At 40.9% G+C, this 18,361-nt stretch overlaps 1 protein-coding gene across 5 annotated transcripts in view; it reads right to left on the bottom strand.

The window, feature by feature from the left end:
• The window catches only part of RPS6KC1 (ribosomal protein S6 kinase, 52kDa, polypeptide 1), an 82,000-nt gene that overhangs the window by 47,380 nt on the left and 16,259 nt on the right, over positions 1–18,361 (bottom strand). For 4 of the 5 annotated variants that reach the window (XM_010078841.1, XM_010078843.1, XM_010078839.1 and 1 more), the window contains exons 5-7: positions 14,184–14,243; positions 13,004–13,366; positions 26–144 (exon numbers count right to left, since the gene is read on the bottom strand). In XM_010078841.1, the coding sequence (XP_010077143.1) occupies positions 26–144; positions 13,004–13,295 (411 nt within the window). In that variant the 5' untranslated portion in view covers positions 13,296–13,366; positions 14,184–14,243. The remainder of the gene's footprint in view (positions 1–25; positions 145–13,003; positions 13,367–14,183; positions 14,244–18,361) is intronic. The other variant, XM_010078842.1, reaches the window with a different exon arrangement.

Raw genomic sequence — 18,361 nt, 5'->3', positions numbered from 1 at the left:
CAGAAAAAAATAAATTAAAGCCTACCAGAGAAACAGATGCATCTTCAGAGGATTTCTGGTAGAGACCAGAAATTTTTTCAGCACGCATAAGGTATTCTGCAGTCTTCCTTTTCACTGCTTCTCGACGAGTTGGACTTGATTCACCTCAATGGAGAAAAAGAAAGTTATTTTTTTCTATAGAGAGAGGTACTAAATAATCAAAGCACATGACTGCTTTGATTCTACCTTTTTGATTTCCTTTGGGTTACTCATAATCAAGCCTACAGATATGCATCTTATAAAAAGCAAGTCCTATGATCTCATAGCTCTACAAAAATAAAAATTTAAACTTTGCTATAGACTAAGGTAAATAAAAAGCCTTACCTATTTTTTTGTGATCTGGTGTATGTTCCTATGGTAACATAAGAACTGAAACAAACCACTGAATCAGAAAAACCTCAACTAGGGAAGACGTAATATGACATCTACAATAAAACAATAAAGAAACTTGGGGTTTTCCTCATGTTTCTAATACAGGCTTTAAGTATAAAGAAAAAACAGAAATACTATTAATAGCCAGAAGGCAACAGGAGAGACACCAAGATCTCTCGCTCACTGCTTTCCAATGCTAGCTGCTTCTTGCCTGTTGGCTTGGGGTGACACAGGGAGCAAGGAAGAAGCACTTACACCAACTACTTCACTTCCCAGATGGCTGAACCACCACTGTGTTATGTCTAATCTGCTCAAACTCTTACACGAGATGAGAATCCCATGATACCGCACTAATTCTGTATTCACTCAAAAATTTACCGTTTATGTTTAGGCATTCGTATAGTGAGCAGTATATTATTATAATAGACTCAATTTGTGATGACAACACCCAATCAGTCAACCACCAAGCAAAGATCAAGAGACTGAGCCACCATCGTTATAACAGAGATTTGAAATTGCTATGCTGAAAAATAGTTAGAGACAACCGTCCCAGAAGAAGTCTGAACAACAGCAGAAACACAGTCGTGGCTGGGACAGGCTTCTGCGCTGACAGGTGCAAGCCAGCACCTTTCACAAACAGATGCTCAAACAAGGCAAGGAACTGCAAGGCTATCTGCCTAACAGCTCCTCAACATGAAAGACAAGTCAAGGAAGGGGCAAGGTAATAAATTAAACACGCAAATACACAAACCCTAACCCACAGCAGATAACAGAGACAATAACGAAGACTAGAACTCATGAGACTCTGATCAACGGGCCATGAAAGAAACTTCTGAGTGTAACCTTGAAGAAGTTCAACCAGAAACTTGGTAACTGATAAGAAAAGAAAAGAAAAAAAAAAAAAACCACAGGATTATTGTGGGTTATCAAGAATGAGTCTGATAAAAAAAGAGCAAACTTATTATGGGATGTCTGAGGGAGAACTTACTGTATAAATGCTTGTACGCAAAACTTACAGTGGGGTGTTTTCGGCGCAATGTGTAACACATTGTGAGATGTTTAAGGGCAGGATTAAAGGTGAGGAAAAGGAGGGGTCAAGGTGGAGGGGAGGCACAAGCATAAGAAAACAAGTGGGAATTTCATGGGTCAATTGCATAGAAGCAGGCTGCTGGTCAATATCCTTACCTGACTGAGCCCCAGTACCTGACCACCACTGTCTGTCTTACCTTCTTAGGAAACTCTGTTCCTCACTGTTTTCTGCATGAGTATGTTCATTATTCTCTGTGCATAAGATGCACCAACAAACTTCAAGCCGGAGAAGCAGGCAAGTCAGACAAAATGTCTGAGAGCTAGACCACAGACCCTGAGGCCAGCTATCAGAGAGACTTGAAGAGCAGGTCTTTCCCTGACCCACAATAGTTCAAAAGAGGTTGGGCTGCTCACACTGCCTGTGGTTACATAGGTTTCTGTAAAGGCAATATCCTTCTGCCTGTGTCAATCTGTTTGTGGTCAACCATGTCCGTACAGAGCATGTGTGCACACAGGCAAGCCCCTCTCAGAAATCTGCCCCCAGAGGAGGAGTAAGCTGCAGCCACATCTCCCCAGGAGCTCAACTCAGGGCAGGAGGAACGGCTCTGATCCTTCAGTCAGCCAGATGGGGCTAGCTTTAATACCAGCTCCTTAATAAAGCTGTGTCAATCTGTTTGTGGTCAACCATGTCCGTACAGAGCATGTGTGCACACAGGCAAGCCCCTCTCAGAAATCTGCCCCCAGAGGAGGAGTAAGCTGCAGCCACATCTCCCCAGGAGCTCAACTCAGGGCAGGAGGAACGGCTCTGATCCTTCAGTCAGCCAGATGGGGCTAGCTTTAATATCAGCTCCTTAATAAAGCAGAAGGACTGTTCAATTTTCCCAAAACACTTTCTAGATGGCAGAGAAAAAGGAAAAACTAAGTATAAGGTCTCTTCAGAAAGCTCATGGAGACTTCTTCTACTGTAGGCTGTCAGAGCTGCTGTTTTCCCCATGCCCCATACAAGAGAAAACAAATCATTGCTCTTGCTTTAAACAATCTGCAGACTCAGAGTGTGAAGAAGGCAGAGGCTCTTCTCCAGTTTATGTTGCCATGGTCTAGTCATTTGGACCCTGTTATAAAACACAGACTCCCCCTCCCTTCCCCATCACCACTACAAGCTACATAAACACATAGAACCATCTCAGACTCCATCAAGAAGAAGAGACATCTGATCTCCTCCAAGCTCTGCTGTAAGTGATCTATTGTTCATCTCATTATCCCCCTCACAGCAGGAGAGAAAAGGGATTGTCACCTCCTTGGGCAGAGACACAGAGCCCTGCTCTGCAAAAACCTTTGACTACACTTAGCTTGGGAAGAAGGTGGACAGTCAGAAATCCAGTGCACTTTCTGCATACAAAATTATGGATATGTACCATTTTTCCAGTAATTTCTCTCATCCTAAAGACAGAGGGGACTTTGTACCAGGTCCAGCACCTTTAATATCAGCCTCCACGTGGTAGGACTCTCCCGGTGAAATTGCCCTAGATGAGACTGCCAGTCCCATCTAGGAGAAAAAAAAAAAAAAAAAACAAACAACCACACACAACACTCAATTGTTTAAACTTGGATTTGGCTTTATCAGAAAAGAAGAGATACACAGTGTTTTATAAGTGTGTTGTAATTTCTTAAAACATGACTAACACTCTTGCTTTCATCTCTACACTTAATCTTACAGCACCATAAAACTTCCTTGTGCCGACTCACCGTGATCACCCAGTGATCTCAGACACACAAAGTGGCAGTCGCTCAGGGAAAACAAGTCATCTGCAGAGCAACAACAAACCCTCCAGCCAGCATGTTCCTCAAGCAGACTGGTAGAAAACTACTAGATTAGTGTCTAAGGCTATCACGTAAGTCAAGCTTACTGCTTAATTTTTAGTTATGTGTATTTAGTTCCAAAGGGTATTGCCTTTTTTCTACGCTTCACTAATTTTACAGTAATTAACGCAAACAAGGTAGGATGTCCCCTTAGAGCTGCCTTTGTTCTCCCTACTTTCACAAGACATTATTTTCAGTTTTTCTTCTACTTTTCCTTCCTAATTTGTTAAATACCATTTGCAAACCGTTCACTCATTAAAATCTTCAGCCATAAAAGAAGTTGTGGATTCACAAAACAACATTTACTTAACAAGTTCTTGCATCTTATTAATAAGATCATTAACGGTTCAGTCTCTGAATACCTGAACAGGTGGACATTCAAGAATTGGATTTATGGAATCAGGACTTTGGCTTTTTATTCCTTACATTAGTTGAACTAAGAAAATGTAAAAAGCTACATTCCGATACAAATTCCCATTTAAACAGCCAATAATCAAAAACAATCTGTAAAGAAATACAGGATATTAATTTTGAAAATAAATGTTACTCAAAAAGCCTTAAACACAGGGTGATGAGTGATAATAAAGACCCCATTAAACTAATCTTTAGCATTTATGCCAAATTTCAGGTCATGGAACTCTTCACTTAAAACCACATAAATCACTAAAACACAGTACTAGAACAAATCCTTACATTTGACAGATGTTAAAGCTGTGATGCAGACTTTATGCATAATTTTTTAAAATTAAATATTACATTTTGTTATGGGATAGTATTTTTAGTTGTGCAAAATGTGTACTCAAAAGAATCAACTAATTTCTTCCCAGTTAAGAACTTTATTAACGTTGTGTGAGCGTATTGAGCTCCTATCTCCATTCTGTGGTTAGCCCGCAATAATCTAAAGAGGTATTTCTCTTTAATTACAATTTAAATTTGAAAGGCATTTCTCTTTAAATGGCAGCAAACGGGAAATGTTTAAACTGTGTCAAAGCCTTTGATGAATCTTCACAACTGCTCATAAAAGATCATCCTGCTTAAAATAATATTGATTTTTCATTTATTTTCCTAGATACTAGAAGATTTACGTTTCATCTGATCAGGATCAAAGCTTCTTCCCCCTCCTGATCACTGGGATTAAATCAACAATGTCATTTTACATGTTTAAAAACTACACTGCTAAAGCAAGATATAAAAGTGTAGCAAGGCTGATCATAGAGACCTTAGAATAAAAACCCCTCAAGATTCCCCGTCTCTCTGCCTCTGCATTTGCTACGGAGCAGCTGTGCCTCACACAGATTCACATGAATGAAAATATTAAGGCGAGAAACCACCCACTTAGTTTATTTTCCATATGACTTTCCTGTAATTATTTTGTAAACTGTTCACACAACAATATATAAAAACATCTGCAAAAACAGGTAATTAATGTGTCAAGCCAAACTAATGCATTTTTTATGGTGTCCATGCTTCGTCAACTGTAATTATAACTCTTTTTAAGCAAATGATGATGTGTTTGTTGCAATGTGCAAGTGGTTATTTTAGATGCTCTGTTTACTATTACTGCAAACAGAATATAAAAACTCTACAGCTACTTTGTTGCACACAAGCCTTCATCTATACAAGCAGGCTGCTCCCTTATTTTCCAAAGGCTTTGCCTATTTCAAAGAAATAAAAAAATCTTAAAATGAAAATTGGCTTTGGAAAGGCTGACCAGGCCACCCGCTGACCAAAGTAACAGCAGCCAGGACATTAGGACAGCAGCCAACAATTTAAAATTTGTACTTTAATTTTTATTTCTAAAGGACAGCTCAGCTACAATATATTTACAAAAGCAGACGTTCCTAACAACATTCAAATGATCTTGAGGGTTTGACAGAGGAAAACCACAAATATCAGAATAATTGTGCCACTGAGTTCATCCATGACTTGCCTGCTTGTTTTCCCATAGTCCACTAACTTGAATGAAAAATACAGAGAAGCAGCATTTCCACAGAGTATGTACATAGCAGTAGCATCTGGGAAACTAGCAATATTTTTGTTTGTCTTCTACTCAAGAGTCTTCTACTCACACCTCACAGCACCCCAGAAGAGTACCTACCTTTGAAAGATGAGCTAACTCAAAGTTGAAGGGTTACATGTTCAGCTCAGTTAACTGTTTATTCATCCATCAAATCTTTGGTATGTCTATCATACAGGAAAATTACTTATGTTCAGATATTAATAGCAAAAAGTGATTGAAAGGGGGCCATATCCAATAAACTCAAATGAACAAAAAAGTCTGGGCTGTAAGGACCACGGAAAAAAAAATCTGTCCTTTTCCCCCCAGTAATCTGGGGCAGTACCAACAGAACATCTCAGATGCACAGCAGTGCTGTCAAACTTGCTCTGGTCCCTAACCGTTCTCCCTCAGAGATCCAGGATGAAGTCACATGGAAGATGTGTGTCTTACTGGACGGTAAAAGATGGCTCCAGTCACCATTTGCCACTAATATACACACTATCCCACATATTCAGTAAATCACAGTATATAGCACCCACCCAGGAATTCTAGACATTCCTTCTTTCCTCCATGTCTGAGCACCTCCAAATCATCCCCCAACGGGCACTGGAGATTTTCCTCAGGAAGAGCCAGTCTGTCAGGACGACACCAGTGCACTCCTGAACTAACTAGCTGCTTGACCAGGATGTGGGTATTTCCACAGAAAAGGTAAGGCTAAAAAGCGAGCATTACCTGCCCCAATCCTCTGTAACCTCCACATTCCAAATCTTCCTGCTTTGCTCTCAGACTTATTAAAAATATATGTGGGCTGCCTTTATTTAAAGATATCAGAAGAGATTTGCTCCAGGAAGGAATGTCCTCTTGCAGAACAGGCTACAAGGAACTTGTGGGAGACTGCCTGTTGTGCTAACCCCAAACTCCACATTCTTAACAATTTAAACAGTAAAACTTTCTCTAAATACTGAAATCTTCAATGAAACATTTATAATTGCCAAATCTAACAGCTATAATACCACTTTTTATTTTTAAAAGTTTCTTTATCTTCTTCACAGTCTTCCTGCACATATCACCCAGCTGGATCGCTGAATTTTTCAAAGAATCGCTCTCTATAAAAATGCAAGGGAGTAAGCCTTAAAAGATTTATTTCTTCTCACAATGAAAAGAGGTTTAGCAGCACCTTCCTTATTAGTGGGTAGCCCAGCTGTTATTTTTGCCTAATTGGTTCAAGAGGACCTCTGTTCTTCTTAGGGCAAACACTTCTTACATCATGTGAAGCAGACTCCTTTGTCCATATTAGCCAAACAAAAGCTCAGGCACACTGTAAGTGACAATGCGACTCAATCTAGCACAGGTTTGTGACCACTTTGGACACAGTTTTATAACCCCAAAATTTATTTCAGGAAGGGGAAGAGCTGCTGATTTTGGAACAAGTCTCCACCAACTTTCACAGGAGAGTGGGTAACCTTTCATTTTCAAACAATTACTTAAGTGAAATGTTGCAGGTGCTGGGGTAGATGGACACTTCAGCATCAAGGAAAGATGCTATAGATTTTAGCAGCAGGTGGCAGTTTGAAATTGTGAAATAAGCCCACTAGCTCCTCATCTCTAGTACGCTATATATTATTTTAATGATGAGTTCCTTTCAGGCGGTAGCCAAATTCTGCAAATAAAAAAACTGTAAATATTAAAATACAAGACCAAGGTTAAGCCCATCATGGTAAAACAGTTTGAAGTGACCTTTTTTCCTCCCCCCCTTTTTTTTAAATAAATTTTGACTCTCTCAAAATGTTAAGATGTTTCACCTTTATCAGAACCATTCTTTCTCACTTTTTGAAGATTCAGGACAGTACCATACTCTAGGAATCAAGAAGAAAAGGCACTTAAAAGTTAAACTTCTCATGCTGAAGCACAAATGCATGACAGTGAGTGAACACCCAAGAATTCTTTCAACTTTCCAGTATGTTCATAACTACTATGTCTGTATTTCATGCGTCATGTTCATTGCAGGTTGCTCAAGACACTTACAGAGCTACCCTTCTAGTGAAGTTACCAATACTGTACTTTGTAGAAAACCTAAGGTGTTCTTAGGTAAACATCTCTGGAAAAAAATCTTGGCATGTGTGCCAAAGTTAAGATTACACAGAAGAATGGTGTGGGTAAAATGTGTTTGAGTAACCACTAAAGCAAGACTCAAGATAAGAAAGACAGCTCTCCAGAAACACTAATCAACAAGTACATGTTTACAGAGAAATTCCCACGTTAAATCCACAAGGTGGTGGTAGCTTTTCATGTGTGTGCGTGAGTATCTGGAAAAAACTAAAATGAATGGTCACACAGCACACACCATGTCAGGGATGAAAAACTTAACTTCCCATTGGTCTGCTAAAACTAGCAGTCTTCAAGTGCAAGGTATTGCACCACAGTAAGACTTCACAGCGTGAGAAACGTTCTTAAACACGTTCCTGTTAAACTACATAAGAATAAGGGGGGCAAAAACCTTGCGAGCACTGCAAGACAAAAGGACAAGTAGTGGCATCCTAGCACAGAGGAGGAAACAAAATGGTGACAGCAGCAGCAGCATGTCCTCCAACACAAGCACCCCAGGAGGAAAGCGCTGACAGTCAGAGCAACGAGAGAGGTTACACAGGCCTGAGGTGTTTAATCCTGCAGCCAGTGACTTGAATTTTCTCACCTAGGGACAGAAGCAGCACTGTAATGTAGATCAGTCTGTTCTGTCTACACTGGATGCTGCAAGAAGCGTGGCAGCCCTACTAGGTCTTCTGATGGGAGGTAGAAACCTCACATAGCAACATTCAAAAAAAAAAAGATTAATGCACTTAGCTGTAGCTCTGTGCTGGCTAACAGCAGCTGAGATAAAAGGCTGTGCAGGCAGGAAGAGGTGTCTGTCAGAAAGGCTGGGCACAACCAGCAGCCTGGCAAGGAGCTGTACAAGGACAGACTCTGAAATCTTGGAAAGGTCAGATCAACACCAAGCCAAGGCAGTTAGCTGTGTCCCCAGAAAGGAAGGACAGATTTTTAAGGCCCACCTCATTATGTAGTTATTCATTAACAGCCCCATGCTAAGCAACCACATTTGGAGTCATCTCTGCATCATGCCCTACACACTGGCTTATAGGTATTGCTACAATTCACCTTTACATGTATTATAAGGCTCCAAGCTGTGCAGCAGGTGCTAAACTCCAGCCCTTTATCAGCTTCTTGGTCCTGAAAAGTCTTGCAGTTTAAGTGGAACTTTGCCTTGAGTGTTCCTTTATATAGCTGAATCTGGCTGCATTTATACTTTAACCAATTTCACCATACTTTACTGACAGATGCTGTATTTTACTGCTTTGCCACAATTAAGTGTCTATACCCCATACTTTTGCACAGGGAATGACATCACTCAGGGTGATCTATCCAGCACCTACTGCACAGTGATGGATCCTATAGCACTGTCTATCTGAATCTGCTCTGAAGTTCTGTACAGGCTGTGATGGGCTTAGAAGCCAACACATTTCAGGTATGAACAGCTCATAGTCCATACTAGCTAAGTTCCAGCATCACTGGCAGCACAGTGGGACTAGATTTTTTTTTAAGCAAATCACAGTATTTCCAACATCCCTTCTTAATCTAGCTGCTTGTCAATAGGCAAGTCCTCTCAAACACCTAACCTTCTGAAAGAACAGCTGTGATTTCAAGGTTGTATGAAGCACTAGTAGAGAGGGAGTGCTTTGTATGGTTGCTCAGAAAGCCCAACCCAAACAGTCCTACAGCATCCTCACAGTCCAATAGCAGGAAAGACAGTTTTCAGGTCCTTCAGAAGGAACAGGGACAGGAAGTTTTTCTCTTGATTGGTTCCAGCCTCAGTGGAAGCATAAAGCTACAACAGCAAATAAGGTGAGTGATGATACAGCATAGTAGCACAGAGGTCTGAGATCAGGTGGGAGGGAATCAGTTCCATCAGCCACCCTGTCATTAACCTTTCCCTGGGGGGCCCAGCACAGCTCTAAGGTTTCCTGCAGACATGAGCTCACACTCCAATGCATCTTCTCAGAAAACAGCAAGCATGTTGCTTCAATCAGGCACATCTGGGTAGCTCAGAAACTGCCCTAGAGATTGCTACTCCCCATGATAAACACTACTCAGAGGACTTAACAAGAGAAAGGAATTTAAAATAGCTCTGTGTTGTAACAGAAACTGTCTTCATAAGCGCCATTCAAACAAGCAAAGGTGCTTTCCACTCTGGAAGCCAGAAATGTGCCCATGGAACAGCCATGGCTCCTCTCCTGCTTTTCATACAGCCCCATCTTATTGGCATTCTGTCAAGCATGCTCCTGTTTGCATCCCTGGCTCCATCACAAGTTCAAATCATAGCCCATCATAATCCCAGTAATTAGACACAAGTTGGTTTGTTTTCAGTATATCCAAAAATATCATCTAGTTGTCCAAAGTATTCCCAGCATTTCATTGTATATGCATTTCTGGGTTAAAAGTCAAAGTCATCTTAGCAAGGTTCCAGTAATTTGTGTAATTTTTGTTGCAGCTCTGTTTACTAGATAAATATTAAAATAGCACAGAGCAGTGCAAAACTGACATTCACATCCTGCTTTCAAAGACACCAGCAGCTTATCTAGAAGTTGTAGATACCCAATGCAAAACACAGATACGCAGCAAAAAATACCAAAAACCTTGTGGCTGCTAAGCTGGCTTAAGAGGCACCACGTACTTCATGCAACAAGGTCCATGCTGCCCAGCTGAACCAGCTCCCAAAACAAAAATATTCATTGTGCCCCCCACAGCTGCTACACATGTGAAAACAAACACCCCAAATCTCTGACAGTAAATGGATCCCTTCAGATGATAATGTGTGACATGGAGCCTTGTATGTAACAGACCAGCAATGCACACATTTGCTTTCTAAACCACATGGAACAGATCCTGTACTTTTCTACCCAAATTAGACTGATCATGTTGTGAAGCAATAAGCAAGTGTTAACTCTGTGTTTATCACACAGCTCAGGCTGCCCAGATCCACAACGGATATAAGGTGAGAACAGGTGGAGCTGGAAAAAAGAAGAGCAGTTTATACAGACAGGACTCCCGCCTTGATTACAAAAAACTTTCCCTAATTTTAGCTCCCTGATCTATTTTTTCCCTAACATAAACTATGTCCTATACCAAAGTCAGGGAAAGCACTACTTGGCATAAAACACAGTTAACTTCCAGCCTGGAAGTTGGAGGCTGACTATTGATCAGTGCATTTTTTCCACCAGGAGGCCTGAAGCAATGCATTGACCTCATAGTGCTCCAACACGCTAACAAAACAAAAGGAACAGCTATAACTGTGAGCCAAAGTTTCTATCCATTAATATACTTCCCTTCAAGTATGCTTAAAAAGGCAGACGATTTGAATTCCAGAAGATTTCAGCTTCTGGAGTATTGTTTAACCATCCTATACAACCAACCCTTACAGACCTGCTTTCCAAAAGCTCCAAAATCCTGTACACAGCAATGCCCAGAAAACACAAGAGGGGCAGCAGAATCACTGTGTATTCAGGGGAAAAAGGAAACGATGGCAGCCATTCCCTCTCACCACACACAAGGAAGCTCTGGTATAAATGGAGAGGTTCAAGAGGTACAGGGCTCTGCTGCCAGCCCAAGGAAGTGTTCTCCTCCTTCCCGGTGACAAACGTATTTAATATTAAATGCATGTACAGAGCAGAACGAGGCCCAAGACGCATAAACAGCAGATGCCCAGAGCCCAGGGTATACAGCAGCCTCTCAGGACGCCGACAGCACTCATTCCCCAAGCGACATACAGATCAAGCCTTTGGCAGGACTGGGAATAGGACATGAAAAGATTTAGCCTCTGCAAGAGACCAGCAGAGGAAAATACATATGCACCTTGTGCCGGATAATTACCACCACTATACTTCTGAGAGCATGTACACGCAAATGAAGTCAAGATGTACATTTCTTTTGTGTAAGCATACGCAACACCTACCCCGTCTAGCGTTAGTGCCATCAGCTCAGAGCTGCAAAGTTGTCAGGAAAGTAACAGACTCAAGTGTGCTCTGCCTGCCTTTATGGAAGCCAGCTACTTCAAACTAAACACCACAACTCTATAAACTCGCAGTAATAAACTTACTCATACACAACTTTGACACGGCAGCCTTAAGAAGCAAATGGATCTTCTTGTATAAAGCCTAAAGGAGCAGCTGGCAACAGAGACACCCTTCTCTTTCGGGTACATCTAACCAACTTATAGAAGCACTACATTTCCAAGGGAATTCTGAGAGAAGTTTCAAACAGAGGATGGATGATGGATGATGGTTCCCCCCCCCCCGTAAACTGGTTCCATTTCCTGACTGCAGTTCTTTGGTGTCAATTTCTATTTCCTTGGTGCCACCACGTGGCAAAAAATATGTATTACCATTTCACATGGGAAACCACTTCCAGCCTGTTCTAAAGAGAGACCAGCCATCCCGCAACGGCTGTACATTGACGGGCAACGTCACTCCATATGTGTGTAAGCATGTATGAATGCTATCATAGAATCATTAGGTTGGAAAAGACCTCAAGGATCATCAAGTCCAACCCAACACCACCTAACTCACTAAACCATGTCCCTAAGCACCATGTTTCACTTTCAGATATTAAAAAGGATAATTTACACAAAATAGTCTAAAAATAACCAGCGGTAGAAGATTATAGGTATTTTGTAACAATTGCACCATCCTTATCTTTGAAAGGAGCACGTTATTATCGACATGATCTCCTACTGAGATGCAGCAAAGACTTGTGCTTTGGTACATTAGCATTTAAGTTCGGCTCTGGAGCAGCATAACGCTTCTGTGCTGTATACTGTCAAACAAAGCCACAATTCTAATCTTACTCATTTGATCTGTGTGGGACAGAAGCACAATACAGAGACACTGAGTTCACTCCAGGAAGAACAAGTCTTTTCCTGTGCTCTATAGTTTTCAGCCATTGTTGGACAAAATGCAAATATATGAGGTTATCACTCTAGATTCTCAAGAACTAGAGATGAAATGGGAAAAAGACTCCACAGAAATTCACATGTAGTTGCATCTGGTCAATTAACAGCAACTTTTGCAGACACACTAGTCTTTAAAAAAGAAAATCCTGTTCTCCTCCAGCAGTGCAGGCACGTAAGTTTGTATGCATCCTTTAGCTAGAAAAGGAGAACAGTTTAGTGGAAGAAGCAAGAGGCTATGAGCCAAGAATAGTTCTAATCCTGTTGTGACAGGGAAGTTAACCTGAGCCTGCCTCTCCCCATGCGTAAAATGGGGATAATTAATCCTCACTTAACCACGTAAATTAAATAATGTTTCAACAGTGCTGTAAGTGCCATATATTAATTAATGCCTAGGCAGTAAAAAGGAAAGAGGCAAAGTGGAGCACTTTGCTACTTACCTGCAAGTTGGAGGTTGTGTCGCAATTTTAAAAGAGGAGATACTTGGCACTTGGAAGATGAGACCCTAAATTACCATTCAGTCTTTGGAAGATTTCTTTCTCTCCCTCTCACATGCCCAGCAGCTATCACGCACATGAAAGCCAGGCACACATTCTGCATTTCATATCACCTCTTTGCAACACAGTAAGCTGATGTTAACTAAGGAAACAACCATAAACAAATAACCATAACCAAAGGTAAGGCAAACATAATGGGAAGATCCATACCTTGAACACCTTCCAGAAGCAGATCGACCCCCTTTCTATAAAAGCTGAAGGCAGTTTCATAATCTTCTTCCTCCTCCTTCTTCAAGGCCAGTTTTATCAGTTCACCTGCTTTCTCCAAGTAATCTTGTTTGCCAGGCTTGGGGTTTAAGCTTCCAGTAAACAAGCTATGGCTTTCCCTCTCTCCTTCAGGTTTGCTCCACTCCTGCTCAGGTGCCAGTGTGCTTTGTACTTGGGGTTCAGAAGCAGGGCAAAGGCCAACAGCTCTACTGGGAGAACTTTGGTTGGATGCCATTCCATCCTCTAACTCAGCAAGAGAGTCTACATCAACTGTCAGAGAGATCAGGTCGCTGTCACTGGAGATGCCTGAAAGCACAGCCACAAAGACATCTGCTACTCTAGATTTCTCATATACCTTAGGAACCTCCAAAATTCTTTATCTGATCCATGGGTTTTAGCTTTCTTCTCATTTATGTAGCTTCCCGAGACTTTTTGCACAGAAATTCCCTGCATGTGGAGCTGACAATTACTTTAGGCACTACAGAAACATGTTTTTTAAAATTAGCTACAAACTTGACAAAGCAACTGGTCTCAATTTTATTAGCGGGACTGAAAAGACCAACATCTAACATCCAACTTAAATTTTCAAAGCCTGGCCACCATTGGGCTCCAGGAAATTACAAAACTTACCCTCTCTGTGAGAGCTATTAGAAAAGTAAATCAGCAGAAGCCAGATTACTGTTGCAAGAAATTCCAACATACTGTTTTAAATCAGTAAGATGAAGCATCCCAAAACCAGTAAATTAGGAGTTTGAATTCACAGAGTTACTGTCAGCTTACGTATCACACAGTACTAGCTTACATCTACTACCATGTATACCCTTCTTTCATTGCTAACACATGGTGAAATGAATTAGCTTACATCTTTCATTTAAATTTGAGCTGACAATTTTTTTTACATTTGCCATAAGCTAGAAGCATAGATACTCACTGCAAGCTGACATTCAGTAACCAAACCGCAGGAACTTTGCCATTTATTTCCAAATAACCCTGCTAAGTTTTTACGCGTATGCCATTTCATTCTATCAGGATTATCATCCACAAAAAGCATTCACACTTGTAATTATGACTTTCTAATCATTTAAATTCCACAAATATAATGGAAACAATGTCTAGTCCTCACCTCCACATTCCCATAGGCTCGTAAGTGTCACATCATCAAGCCCACTTAAATCCTTTCGAACTGAAAAGGACAAGAATGACAAAAATGTTTCTGACATCCTTTTGTACAACAGATAAGATGTTCACCTGCCATCAAAATGAAGGGCTATGACCCTACTACAGGTAAATTACATAATATGAAACTGCTCTTTGACCATTTGGTACCACACCACTAAAATTGTGGCAGTGGTATTAGGTCTACTGTTTTTTATTGCCTCCGAGGTTAAAAAACAAAACACAGGTGCTAATTCAAACCTCAGCACTTCAAGTCACCTAATTTCAATAGCAGCAGCACTTTAATCCCTATCTCACTGCTCTGATGATTTACAGCTAAGGAGACTTAAAACAGGAGAGCCTTCAAAGCTGGGACCTATACACCAAAAGGGGGGGAAAAAAAGCCAGCTTTCAGTCTCAAAAATGTCATTCCAGAATAGTACCCTGCATGAGACATATGGAGCAAGACACAAATTTGGCAGTGCCACCTGGATATCAAGTAGCAGTTTGTTTTATCACCTTGGCACATGTACCCACTGAGGCAATACAACAGGCAACAAGGTCAAGACATTCAGCTGTTTGTACACACAGAGAAAGTAAATTTGAGCTAAAACCTGGTGACTGTTTTCTTTCGTATTATCAAGAGTCAAGAGTTTATTCACATTATCAGGTACAGTGATCTGACTTACCTTCAAAGCATACGTGGCAGTAGCAAGGAGCTGACTCAAAGGCAGCTAGCTTGAACTTTTTTTGATTTTGCAACTCCAACATTAGAGTGAGTTTACAATTTATGGAAGAAGAATAAGAAGGCACTGTAGAAATACTGCTTTTCTAAAAGCTAGCAAGTCCTTTGATGTGAGTTACAGGAAAAACACAGGAAGGAGAAGAGATTACCAGCCACCCTGTCTGAAAAGCAAGGGACCCTGATACTCTGTGACACAAGACTACTTGAGAGGCGGCGACAGGGTGCACAGAAGATAATGCTCCTGATCTTTTCAAGAAAGAGACATAAGCAAAGTGTACATACAGAGAAGAAAACTGTCTGCGTAGCCCCAAGTCCTGCAAGAAAGAAGGCAGTCTCACAACAAAACAGCTGGAGGAAGACAGAAGACTCATTAGTGTATTACTAACGGGCCATTCACCTGGCCAGCTTAGGGACAGCAATGTCAAACGTGGGTGCAGAGGACTGAGAACTTATGAAACAACATTTAGAGAGGTCAAGTTATTCTGTTCAGTGAAGAGTAATTGCTAGCTAGGGCACATATAGGTGGAAGCAAAGCTGACTGATGGACAAAATGTGCAGAAAATGGAAAAGCTGGGGATCTATGGGAAGGGTGTGCTAGCCATCCACACTAGATAAATTAGAGCACATCCACACAGCAGATTTCAGACAGACCCAAGTTACCCTCCCCACAATCCAAACAAAACCACGTTTGCTCTTCTCTTGCAGCCAACTTGACCAGAAGCTGTATGAACACAGCTAGCATGGCACAGAGCCTGAGCTAATAAATTTTGCTTAAGGTCAGGTTTAGAGCCCAGGTCTGGCACCACCAACAGAGTCATGGTGCCTCCAATCAGCCCAAGGAGCAGGAAGAGTCTGAACTGCATATGCTTATTTCTGGGAAGATAACATGAACGTGGTAAAAGAAGAAGCAGGGGAAAAAAAGAATTTAAAAAAAATATAAGCTTCCCAGTGAATTTCTCTAAAGAAATTAGCAATTGGTATGGAAAGACTTTTGGAGAGGAAGTTGGACATGGAAACATTACCCATGTACCCAGAGAGAAAGACAGAGTGACTGTCAGGAATATCAGAGGAATATAATGATGCTGAAATTGAACATATATTCCTGTACTTCTATGCCTTGTGCAATTTTACCAGGTATTTAAGGAATAAATGCAGTTTCTAAAAATTAGAGGAAAGCCTGGGTAACCTGGCCTCTGGAAAAGCAGGTTCCCATGAAAGCGCAAACTGACAAACTGTTATTACAAGCAAGATACTTATCACTTATTTTGTACAAAAACATTTCCACTACCATCAAGGTGCACCTTCTGCCATTATGTGCACACCTTCTGCAGGGTGAACTTTGTCTGAAAAGAACAGATAAGTGAGAAAACACAACCCACCCTCATGAGCAAACACCAGCACCTGTCAGCGAATGGCATTGATACTTCTCAGCACAACAGCTTGAAGGAGCAGTGCCCACGGGGAGACCCTTGAACGTTCAAACACTAACACAGTGAACTAGTCACAGCTAACCACGACAATCAGACTAGGAAAAATGAGATGCAGGCAGGATGCCCTGAGGAGAGGCAGAGAGGACTCAGAGCAGAGTATTGCCACTGCCATCTAGAGGCCTTAAAAGAAAGATGTTTCCTTCTCTCCCTAGTCTCCTCCCCATCCAAAATGTGATTTCAAACGTAAGAGAATAACAGCTGGAAGACAGACAGCTTTTTACAAAAGGTAACTCCACAAAAGTCACATTCGGCATCTGGAAATCCGGTGCTCATAGTTGTTGTAAGTATCCCCTAAAAGCACTCCAGCCAATTGAGAAGAAGAGTATCAAAGAATTTTTCTACTTTATAGCTTTTTTTTTTGCTTTTCAATATTTTATCTCACATAAAAGAAGCGTTTTTCTTCTTTTAGAAACGAAGCTCTTGTGAATAAATAGAAACATTCACATTAAGCACTTTTAGAAGCACTTTTCTCTTTTACAAGTCACAGTGTAAAGTGAGTGCATCGCCAGAATCTGAAATGTTAAATTTCACAGAAATATTGCTTCTTTAAAACTAGTTACCAGTATTTATCATAACCACCCTCTGTCATTAAACAGCTCTATACTTTTCCTTTCACAGAACAAAATAGTGGGAGGACATTAGTTCATTAACATCACAGAAAATACTACAAAATAAAATGCAAAACTTCCAGCCCATGTAAAAAACCCTCCCAAATAAGCTCCATAAGTGTTTTTATAATATTGTGTATTTATACATGAGTGTAAAACCATTCCAAAGGAAAACCTGAAGAGTTGGAAAATAATTTCTTACAAGTCATAGGGACCCAAGCATAACTCAAATACATAAATATCTAAAAGATTGCATGGTACTTGGCAGATGATTATACGCAGAGATGCTTAAACTAGCTCAGCCTCCAGAGGCAGGCAAGAAGCCCTAGCCCAGTATTTATCTGGGATGACTGAACCTACCTTACAGCTATACTGCAAGTGAAGTGCCACTAAAATTACTTTACAGGTGGCATCCAAGCCAGCATGCACATCTTTACGCTGTGCTAAGGAAATGCAGTCATAGGAAAAGCGATACATCCTCCATTGGCATAGCACAACCAGAAAACATTAGCATGTTACAGAAGGGAATTCCAGTTTTCAGTTGAACATAGCCCACACTGGCTCTGACACACAACCTCTGACTTGGAAGAATAGAGTTCTTTCCAGCAAACTGACAATTTTTTAAGAGACTTAAGTGACTTCCCTATCTCCCCAAGCCCTGCAGTAGGCTTTAACATTCACCACTCCCCATGCTCAATCCAGAAGACATACATAACTTTTTAAAATACAATACCAACTCTTCTTGATTTTACTGAGCACTGAAAGCATGGTGACACCCAGAGCACAAACAGCTGAGGGAGAACTCTGAAATGAAAGGGACAGTTCAAATCTTAGACCTATTTTTCAGGCTCTAGGCAAATTCAGACGGCCATCTTTGTATTTATCAACGAACCTCAAAATGGTTTTAAAGTTCTCTACAAATTTTTACAGCTTGACACTTGGGTCATGATTAGTAGCAAACATTACCACACTCTTTGCCCAACCTTTTGAAGGCAGACAGGATTATGTTCTTTTAAACCAGAGGGCTCAGTTCAGTTAGGACCAAAAGCAGTTATTTTTGAGCAATGGAGCACTAGGACTTCTAGAACAGACAAGACAAACTGCCAGAAAACTTCCTGTTAGGAGCACATCTCCAGCAGTGCAGGCAGAGCTGAGCTCAACTTCTCTTTTGTTAATCCCAGCTCCAGCATTTCTGTCATACCAAGCAAACAAAAACTGGACGACAATGCTCCTACAAATATGGTACTTGTAATTTACCTCCAGCTTTAAAACATACCACATTATAAGGTTACAAGAGGAAAGA

Source organism: Pterocles gutturalis, unplaced genomic scaffold (assembly GCF_000699245.1).
Source record: "Pterocles gutturalis isolate BGI_N339 unplaced genomic scaffold, ASM69924v1 scaffold16733, whole genome shotgun sequence".
NCBI lineage: Eukaryota > Metazoa > Chordata > Aves > Pterocliformes > Pteroclidae > Pterocles > Pterocles gutturalis.
This window is presented reverse-complemented; position numbering and strand designations above follow the sequence as displayed.